General features: G+C 35.5%; 2 protein-coding genes across 4 annotated transcripts in view; one reads left to right on the top strand and one right to left on the bottom strand.

Annotated features, from left to right (window-relative positions):
* LOC110037457 overlaps positions 1-1,391 on the top strand; it is a 7,544-nt gene extending 6,153 nt beyond the window's left edge. Inside the window, exon 2 of the mRNA XM_020742114.1 lies at positions 962-1,391. Within this exon, the coding sequence (XP_020597773.1) occupies positions 962-1,187 (226 nt within the window). The 3' untranslated portion in view covers positions 1,188-1,391. The remainder of the gene's footprint in view (positions 1-961) is intronic.
* A 7,745-nt stretch (positions 1,392-9,136) lies between these two features.
* On the bottom strand, positions 9,137-10,331 carry LOC110037455. Of its 3 annotated transcripts, none has more exons than XM_020742112.1 (3): positions 10,198-10,331; positions 9,793-10,104; positions 9,137-9,711 (listed from the first exon to the last, which is right to left on the bottom strand). In XM_020742112.1, exons 1-3 carry the CDS (start codon positions 10,280-10,282, stop codon positions 9,353-9,355), a joined length of 756 nt encoding a protein of 251 aa, XP_020597771.1. In that variant the 5' UTR covers positions 10,283-10,331; the 3' UTR covers positions 9,137-9,352. The 3 variants fall into 3 exon arrangements, 2 of the variants coding, with proteins under 2 accessions (XP_020597771.1, XP_020597772.1); XM_020742113.1 differs by having other exon boundaries at positions 9,793-10,095; XR_002295339.1 differs by lacking the exon at positions 9,137-9,711 and having other exon boundaries at positions 10,025-10,122; positions 10,198-10,279.
* Between the last annotated feature and the right edge of the window lie 340 nt (positions 10,332-10,671).

Here is a 10,671-nt window from a genome sequence, read left to right as displayed (position 1 = left end):
CCTCTCTTATTTGGCATATTTCGTTGAGTGACTGTCGGGCAAGCATATATTCGCAAACTTAACTTTCATTTTCATCTTTTTTGCTTTACACTTTATTGGTTGGAGGAGAGGAATGTTTTTAAACAGAATTATTATTATTATTATTTTAAATGATGGAGGTCAATATTATCATTTGAGCCTTAAATGATTTAAATCCTAAACTCTGATGTCTTTTAGTTCATGCTAGTTGGACGACATGCCCAAAAGAGTTCCCACTCAATATTTTTTTAGAAATCTCTCTCGCCTTTTGCACGAGTGCGCACCTGCGCACACACATATATATATAGACGTACATGTATATATACATATATTTTATATGAGGATTTACATACATTGCACTCAAAATTTTTTATATTTCATGTCACATTAAAATTAATTCTTTTAACACTCATAGAACCCAAAGCATTATAATAGGCCCATAAATAACAGCCTTCCATTAGAAACAGTATCTTTGTCAGCAAAATCAGTTGTCCCTTCGCCAACTCCACTGCAACTCAGTTGCTCTGCCATCTCTTCCAATACTTTCTTTGAATAGTAGGAACAGAGAGGGCTTAGTTTTTTATCGTTGTGGAGAGGTATCGGCGACAAAAGAGAGTTTGTGGTTTCGGATTTGAACATGGGCATGGGAGATCTAGCGGCCTAGACACGTGGACATTTAAGAGATGGCTTGACAATAGCGAATGCAAGAAAGAAGAGGAAGGAGATGCAACTTCACCGATTATTTTGATGTTTATAGAAGTGCGTTGTCATGGCTTGTCAACATTTTTATTAAGAATCAAGCAATACCAGTTATCTTCTATTTATAAAAAAATTACTTCTTATGGCTTGTGGAATGTGTAAGGCTCATTACATGCAGTTAAACCATGGAACTCACATTTTATACTTCATATGGCTGAAATAAGAGCCCTCGTTTAAAATGCAGGCTTTGTGAAATTTGTGGTTTGAATGTGAAAAGCATTATTGGCAAGGAAGATTTCAGTTTCATGGAAGTCTGGCATGATGGTAGAAGAAGGAATGGGGGCTCCAACAACAGAAACTCGCATTATCAGGGTAGCTATTGGACCAGCCGAAGATTCTGCAGTTTCTTTGTTTCATTCCTTGCGATAGCTTTTATACTTCAGTGGTACTTCCGGGAAAGCTTTGGCTGATGTAGCTTCTCCCCTTCCAAAGGTTACAGATTGTAGAGTTGTTATTTTATCCAGGGGACTCTTTTTAACATAAAGAGATGAAGATGGCATTGTACACTGTAGGCATTTAGGTCCATTGTCACTCAATGATGTTGCATGCTGAACAAATCTTTTATTTTTATTATTATTTTTTTTTTGCATTATGTTTTTATTGCTTTAATAATATGGAAGTGTGTGTGTAATTCTTGTAAAGGGGAGATAAAATAATATTTATATGTTGCATTTTTATTTTATTTGTCCTTGATTAGTCAAAGGTTTATTTGCTATTGTTGGGCAATGTATAGCATGGTCTAACATTCCACCTAACTCTTGATTAGGCAATTGCAAATCATTGTAGGATGAGTGTAAATTATTATGGGAATAATGCAAATTACATATGAATATGAAAGTATGATGATTTAGTCAATAATGCTTGAATGTACTTATGATTGAATGTTGATAAACAAATAACTACTATATAGCTAAATATGATTGGAAGCTCATAACTATAGTGAGATGATTCAAGCTCTAGTAATGTTAATCATTATAGATGTCTAATCCTATAGAAATTAAAGAGAAGTAGATATTTTGGATAATCTAACCTTTGATAAATTTTGAGGAAACAAATATTAGTGTGGATAAGTTGATCTTTATTAATATTCTCGCTGTAGGGTTCTTCTTTAATCCTTATAAATTACAATTAAGAGGTAACTCTTGTTCTACACTTAGAATGGTAAGCACATAATGAAGAGTAATGTTGTGTAAACAATTGCATTTAATGACATAAATATTCAAATTCAAGAGAAAGTCATTATATTATAAACGCTCGTGCAAGCTTGCCAAAGATGAAGGGAAGGAAATGTAAAACCATGCAATGGACATAAAAGGAGTAATTGGAGGGGAGGATTTTAAGATTTGTAGGTAATTTTCAAATATTTTGGGTGGTTTTAACACATGATATTGGTAATTTAAGATATTGTACGAAAAGAGGAGAGGAGGTGCAGGCCACATTGATTAGGATGATGATTCACATGTCAAAGTTTGACTTGGTAAATGATAATAGAGATCAATTTTATATGAAAGAAGTCAATGACGGGTTAAAAAGCTAAAAGGGCTAATTTTGGCTTTGGTTAATCGATGAAAAGGTTAATGTTCATTCTCTATGGCCATATAATTATCATCATGCAACACAACAGAGAGTAAGACTCATAACACATGACAAAATATAAGGAATGACCCAAGAATATACATTAGCCCAAACATTATATGACTCAAGAAGTTAATATTGCATGGTCATCCAAAATTAAACTATACATCAAAATAAACTCTAATATGCTAGATCCCATGTTCTTGGTAACTAAATTTTAGAATGAAACACTATATCAACACTCTTTAATTTCAAATATTTTATCTATAGAGTATGAGGATTCATATAATATTGTAGTAGTTGTATGCTCAAATGACACACACCAAGTGCTACGAAGCAAAGCGGCTCACACAAGTATACGTGGCATCGTACAGAGAATGGAATTCCGCGTGTCGATCCCATAGGGAACGAGTTGAGCTCGTATAGAAAAAATTGTAGCATGCAATCTTCAATCCTAGCCTGAAATGATGATTTACTGAAAATCTTATAAAATAATCCTAAGTTAACCACGAAGAAGGTGAAGGGTTTTTCAAATACTTAAAAGTTCTTTCTTAGAATGGTTCAAATAAGATTTTTGAAAGTGAAAATCTTATTTGCTTGTATAAAAAAGTTTGGCTTGAAATTAGATATATTTACAAAAATCCAATTACTAACCCAATCGTAACATTCTATCCATAAGTTTGCACTACCCTAAATGATATATCCTTATTCCCTTAGGCTAATGTGATTAACTTTGTTGATTTTATTATGATCTCTTTCAAGATTCATAATTCACAATAGATTTTAACAAATCACATGACAAACATGAAAAGTAAAGGAAAATCAGAAGGTTAATCATGACCAAATATGTTTACGCACAAAATCTAACAAAAACCTTCACATCCATCAATCTTACTTCCCCGTCACAACGGAGAATTAGAGATTACTCACTACTCATGCTTGAACACATCAACAAATTCATTTGATTGAAAGAGAAATTTAAATTCAGAAGTCTTAATAGTAGAATAATGCAAAACACAAAGCAAAACTCAAGAAAACTTATCTCCCTTTTTTCACAATTGAAAGAAGATGAAATTACATCATAAGTCTCTCAAATTCTATCAAATCTCGCTTCTCCCTTTGTGGTTCTTCTTCTGTCTTCTCCCTCCAAGTTCCTCCCTTTTGAATGGCAGAACGCAGGAAAAGCCTTTGGAACTTCGTGTTCATCCTTTCTATACTTCCCTCAGTGAATCAAAGTTTTGAACCACTGAAACCGTCATTTTTTGCATTTTAGCTCCCAGCCGCCTAGTAGCTAACCCCTAGGCGCCAATCAGTTGTGCTTAAAACTGCAATATCTAATTACAAGGCGCTCTATCGCGATGCATTGGTAGTGTGTTGCTTGGGTGCTACTTAGGCAATGCCTACTATCGAATCTCACGGAAAATGTGGTGAAATTACTCTATTTGGGGGCGCCTAAGCGCCATTGACCCGACAAATAGGTGTTGCATGCTTGACGCCTAGGCTGTACTAGCCTGGCGCTAACTTTCCAAGCTCTCAAAAAAATGCACCTTTCTAGATTGGGATTGGCGTCAAGGCGTCTCTGGCCCGGCCGGCCCCTAGGCGTCAGACCAAAAATTATCTCCAAATTACTCATTTTGAGTTATGTTCGATCCCCTTTTTGCTGCAAACTACAAGACAACACAAAAACCTTCCTCAAAACATACTATAATCATACAAAATGCAAGAATTAAGAGACATTTCATACACACTTTGTAAACATATTCAAAATCCACCAAACTTAAATGTTACTTGCCCTCAAGTCACTACAAACTTTAAATTTTGATTATGTTATTTTGCATTTTTCACATGTTTTTCACTTGCATTTTGCATGATGCTTAAATCTTCTTTAGGCATCCATCGTAATCAATTATACCTCAGCCAAGTGATCACAATATATTGAACCTTACTGTGTGATTGCATGCACATGGGCTTCATGTCTTGATAGCAAATTGGACTCATTATGTGAGTGACCCATTGTTGGTCACGATGCTTTAACGAGCATTGTTTGTCGAGTAAATTTCAATGAACAATGCGAGTTATTGCATCTGGATGAACACACACATGATTGTGCTTAGGTTTCAATGGTTGTAATGTATGTCACCATGCATGTTATGATACCACATTTAATGATCGTATTTTAAAATAAAGGATTTTCTTATATTTTCTCTACGTTTGATATCCTGTGCCTGTTTTAAAATTATGCAATTAGCAAAACTAGGTCATTTGTAGTGCCAACTTTTTTAAAATCATGTTGGGTGATATACATTAAACCCCTTGGATCTTTAGGGCAGGGCCAATGTTAGCGAACTCGTCAAATTCATATGGTAGCATTCATCCCTGCACCTTGTACAAACTTAGATGTTATAACTATGACACCATGTAATAGTTGATTTGCTAGTCTATGACTAGGGTGCTTAGGTAGTCTTTTTGATGTCCTGACTACTGTTCTTTGGTTTTTGCCCTTGTCAGACATCCTTTGTTTGTTTCTTTGTGTGTTTCCTTGGTGTGAGACATGAGCCCTAGTATATTTAAGGGCGGCTTTTTATGTAGGGAGCCATTCTTAAAGGTACATAAAAAAGGAAGCAAGTAATGATTTAAAAGTTAACATTTTTTACATGTACTTTTAAGCTCCCCTCTTGCCAAACATGGCTCATTATGTGTTGCATGAATATAACTCGTATCAACTCTTCTGCAGGTCGGCTCTTTTCTTAAATTTTCTTCTATATTTGTTTAAATTCTTATGACGAAGTCTGTATTGGATATAAGGTATGAGCACGAGTTTGAAGGTGCTTGACACACGAAACCATGTGACGGGGACCAGGAGTAGTTTGCTTGAGTGCGGTACCTTAAGTCTGATTTTTTTATTAATGTATAGAATTAGAGTCATGCATGAATATGTGAAGTCGACTGTCTTTTCTTGCTTTTTGGGCTATGTTGCAAACCCAACGACACCTGATATGTTGGTATTTATTTTTTTAACTTATTTACATTGCGCAATGTGCTAAATTTAATTTTCTCACCTTTTTGGTTTCTCTGTGAATCCTACGAATATACAATCTAGGCTCTTTAATGACACAAAAAATATCCTTTTAAAAATCCTAATAATAAAAAATCAAGATAAAAAAAATTTCGGATTAAAATATCTAAATTTTAAAATCAGCATTACTTTCTGCTTTACTTTTCTATATGGCCTTTGGTCGGATTTAAAATGGGTTGCATGCATGACTACCTTCTAAATCACCCCCAACAGAGCCTCAACATTTGAATTTAATTGCAAATAACTGCATCATTTCGCATGTCCTGAGAAGCGCCCCCGTGCTTCTTCAATCGAGTGGTCCAACATAAATTTTTACTTAGGTGTTGTCTAGCATGCTTAGGGTCTTAGAGACTTCCTCGACCCTAACTAGGGTTTAAGTCTTTTGTGAGAGTTTTTTGGCTTTGTGGTCGGACCTCTCTTTTCTCTTTCATTCCAGCGATATTTTTATCATTTAATTGATGAGTATAATTCCCACTTTCACCTATTCTAGATTTTAGAAGGTCCTAGAAAATTAAAGTCTTGTTTCCTTTGAATCAAGGTCTTACAGCTTCCCTTGGACAATGCAATTCATAGACTGTTGACAACGGGTCCATGGTCGGGTTGGGTCGACTACAGTTACGACCAAGTAGACTCAGAGTTTTCATAACTTGGGATGAGGAATTCGTAGTATCTTGGCCCAGCTACCTCTACCTACTTGAGGAATCCTCCCCTTTTTCTTGACACCTCCTTTGAGCCCTAACCTTTATTTGAAAAATCGTTGATGTCGTCTCGTGGGCCTTGCATGTTCAGGTGTTGTCGCCTGTAGTAGATACAATGATTCATCATTTGCTTTATAACCCATTATGGCATCGAAAGCATCGAGATTCTCCTATTTGAAATAATAAAAATCCTTGGTTTTCCAATTAACTGGATATCATAAATAATATAAGCATGACCCTTTTTATCGAGAAAATTCTTGGGCATTTCCCAAGATATAATTTACCAAAGGAATTTATTTTTTTGGGAGTACTCTGAAACCCAAAACAAGCATAAAAACTTGACTCTCCGGTTACATGGGTGGCTTATATAAGAATTCTCTTTGTGGATAGTATTTCAAGATGTTTCGAATCGATGTCTTCTCTACATATATTCTTGACCTATCATACGAGCATGATCTCACATAAGCCCTCCTTGTTTCCTTTAAAATTTATTTGTCAAAATTTTGTCATATATCCTTTTTTTTCGATTCCTCTCATCCTCAGATCATTTCTATGATCCGAGAGAGTATTTATTTGGAAAAGGGATCATATGACGATAATGCAAGTTGGTGACTCCGATACTCTTAAAAAGGAACCAAAACAGCTTGTTATAATCACTCGACACTAAAAGGTAACCAAAACTAATAAAATACTTGAGTATGATGAACTGTCGAATATTGATTTTTTAAATAGAAAAAATATATTAGCATTATTCTTAAAATATTATGCATATCATTCATACTTATGTAGTTTGATTTATAATCAAGTTGTAAGATGTGTTATTTCTAATAACTAACAACCTAACCTATCTTGTATTCATTTGAGACCGACCATAAATGATTTTTACTGTAATTAGGTGATTTAAATGACAGCCTTTTCCTCAATATTTGAAATATCACTGAGTGTCTTCAATATTTCTAACATCTCTTACCATTTCTTTCTTTGAGTTTCACTAATAATTGTTTCACTTTTGAGCCTCTGAGTGTCCTCGGTACCTCCAACATCTCTTACATTTTCTTTCTTTGAGTTTCATTAATAATTGTTCCAATTTTAAGCCTCAGTATCTCCTAACATTTCTTGCCTTTTCTTTCTTTGAGTTTCATTAATAATTGTTCTACTTTTGAGTTTCCTTAATAATTGTTCCACTTTTGATTTTCATTAAAAATTGTTCTACATTTAAGGTTCTTAATAATCAATGAAATTTTCTTGAAAACAAAATCATAGCTATAACTGAGTTTTCTTAAAAAAACTTCTGTTGCTTAAGATGTAATTAATTATAAGAGCTAACTTATACAAAAGGTTTATAACCAATATTTAATCTAAACATTATCTAGTCTTCCAATTACATAGGGGAATGATTATCGGTTTTAATCGTAGACCATTGCAAATATCCAATATTCCTTAATTTAAGTAATCAAACCCATCATAAGTAATACTTTTATCACTCGAGATTGTATATTACTTTTAATGCTGTGTTTGATTATTTAAATAATTAAATCTTCAAATCCATGTGGTTCTATAAATACACCGACTCTCTGTCAAAAAATAAAACTGACAATTACAAATGTCCACATAGTACCTATCTGAAATGATATGATAGTTATTCTAGAACAATGCAAAAAAGCCAATATCAACACACCTTCCATAATAGAGAAGTCTTAAATCCTTCACACATTAACTGGAAAATATCCTCGCCCAACATAACTGGGCAAGAAGAAAATCTCATGCACTTTATATGGTTTATCATTTTGGAATTGATCGACTTAGCCGCCTAAAAAAGTTGCTGGATGAGGCATAGTCCATACTTTGCTCGGGAGCACGCCGGATTACTCCCTGCAGGTCTAACAACTATGCCTTAAAAGGAAGGAAAATCTGAGGCCAACAACGAGCCCTTGCGACTGTCCTCTAAATCTAAGATTGCAAAGTTTGACGGTGGTAGAAATCGTTATTTCAATCAAACACTTAATAATCTATCGTCGAGTCCCAATTAGCTAGAGCACTTGTTGTGATTCTGTATTTCTTTGATAGTTTGTAGATGTCACTTGTTCTCACATTCTCTCATTCTTCTTATATTATTCTGTCAAAGAGCTAAGAGAATTAAAAAAAAACTAAATGTATATCAAAAAAAGAATTTTCTTAGTAAGGGGATAACACAAATACTAAGTGGGTTTCATGGACTTAATGGATCGAGCCCATTAGCCATGCACTTGATGTTTTGACCACGACCGAACTGATTGTACTCGTTAGCCGTACTTTTTGGAATGACAAACTACAGGGTGTTTTGCCGCTTAGAAGGACCCAACGAATACCTTTGCATAAGCTTATTAGCATTTACACAAGTTCCTCCGAAGAAGCTCGCCAATCTCACGCCTTCAGGCGAGTACGTTTGGCGGAGTTCACTCATGCTCCTCAAGCTCTTTTACCAAGCTCGTTCGCACCAATAAAGCTCTTCTACCTAGCTCACTGACATCTATCTAGAGGAATCACTGAACACGATGAACAATTTAGAAGAAAATTTTGCTCCATCAACATCCACATCTATTTATTGGTTGTTTAATATCCATGCTGAGGATCTTATTAATGGCGGCTCTATATCGGCCTCATACAATACAATCTATAATATTATATTTTATTTATTATTTAGAGCCCTTTGCGGGTACGTAAGTTCTATGATGTATAAATAGAAGGTAAAAGGAGATAAGAGGATCTTTTTTCCTTGCTTCAATTAAGAGAGAAATACTCTCTGAAATCCTCAGCTCCCTTCCACCTCCTTCATAAGATCTCTCTTGAATTGTATGAATTCATTGATTATACGAGAACATACGTCCAAAAGCGATTCAACACAACTATACCATCCATTATTTTATGGATGGAAATAATTCCAGCACTCCTTAAAAAAAATTTAAAAAACAATACGCGTACTGAATTAAGATGCTTTCATCATATCAATTACAATGGATCTTAATGCCAACCAAAAAGTCCAAAAGTTAGTTCATCTATACTATAATTTAAAAATCAATGGGGATGTAGAAAATAACCTCTCATGGCATCAAAGGTAAAACAATAATGAGCTCAACAAAAGTTTCTCCTTGATCAACAAAACAAAACTCTAGTATCATTCACCAACAACACATTAAAATTTTCCAACAAATGAGTTCACCGCAATTTCTTCAACAACCCAATTTAATCAAGCAGCAGTTTTCAGCCTCTCCTTCAGCAATTGCAACAGCTCACCTTTCTTAAGTTTTGAAATACCCTTAATCCCTTCTCCCCTTGCAAGCCCTTTCAGCTCAGAAAGCTTCATTTCATCAATCTTCTGCATTTCAGACACCTCAGAACCAGCCCTCTTTTCTTCTACCTCCTTCACTTCCTGTTCCCTCTCCCCCTCATCTTCCTTCTTAAACAAACCCTTATCTTCAGCTGGCGATGCCACAGGAATAGGTGACCTCCTAACAAATTTCGACAAAGGTCTCTGAATTTTTGAATTCTCCAACGCAGCAGCATCTTCTAATCCGCTTCCCCTTCCTCCCTGCTCTTTCCCGCTTTCTAACATCAAAACACAGTAACTTTGCCTGACAAACAATCAAAACAAACAAAAAGAAAGGAACTTTACGAACTTTCTCAAACCTCTGGATTTTCTACTTTCTGGAGAAACTGAATCAGCAATCCCACGCCTTCTTCTTCTCGGAACTTTAGCTTCTCCTTCCTTCGAGATGGAAGATTGAATCCTCCTAAACAATGCAAGTATCTCGTCGTTATCAGGGGATTTGGATCTCCGCTTCAACTCATCGTCTCCTCCTCCTCCTCTGGGTTTATTCGAGGACACGCTGCGTTGCTGAGGACGCTTTCTTCTGCTTCCTTCGGATCTGATGATGGCTGAATTCGGCCATTGGAGTTGTCCTACGCGGGGAGGGAAGTGCAGAGAAAAATCTGCAATCTCTATTAAGTTTCATTAAGCTGCATCAAAAGATCAATTTTTACCTCAATGAAGAGGGAGAAAGAAGCATAACGATTCTATAGGGTTAGGTTTACTTTTTCCGTGGATAGAAGTTTCAGCGGGGGTAAGGTTGGGAGGAAGAGAGCGGAGGCCGCCATTGTCGAGTAGAAGCGCTTGCATCGTCTCGCACCGCACAAGATTGATCGAGACCTTTTTGTTCGCTCTATCCTGAGACCGTACCCTACTATGTGGTGAAATATTTGTTGGAATTAATAATTATTTATTATAATTATATAAGATATATAAAATGATAAGAAATTCAACATTCTCTCCCCAACGATCATAACAAACCGGAATGGCCCTCAAGCTCGTGTTCGGCTCGTTAAGCGGCTCGTGTTCGACTCGTTCGTTAAGTCTAACGAGCCGAACACGAACAAATTTTTAAGCTCGAACTCTAAACGAGTCGAACACGAACAACAGTTTGTTCGCTCGTGTTCGGCTCGAAATGACTCGAAAAAAAAATTATATAACTTTTTATATAACAATATATTACATATATTATTTATATA

The sequence above is a fragment of the Phalaenopsis equestris genome, unplaced genomic scaffold (genome assembly GCF_001263595.1).
Source record: "Phalaenopsis equestris unplaced genomic scaffold, ASM126359v1 Scaffold219626, whole genome shotgun sequence".
NCBI classification, from domain to species: domain Eukaryota; kingdom Viridiplantae; phylum Streptophyta; class Magnoliopsida; order Asparagales; family Orchidaceae; genus Phalaenopsis; species Phalaenopsis equestris.
This window is presented reverse-complemented; position numbering and strand designations above follow the sequence as displayed.

Bases quoted from the DNA above. Each gene is read 5' to 3' on its own strand.
- LOC110037455 (XM_020742112.1), bottom strand. From the start codon at position 10,282: ATGCAAGCGCTTCTACTCGACAATGGCGGCCTCCGCTCTCTTCCTCCC. The intron at 10,105-10,197 runs GTAAACCTAACC...GAAACTTAATAG, and splicing joins AACTTCTATCCACGGAAAAA to AGATTGCAGATTTTTCTCTG. The intron at 9,712-9,792 runs GTTTGAGAAAGT...TTTTGATGTTAG, and splicing joins AGAAAGTAGAAAATCCAGAG to AAAGCGGGAAAGAGCAGGGA.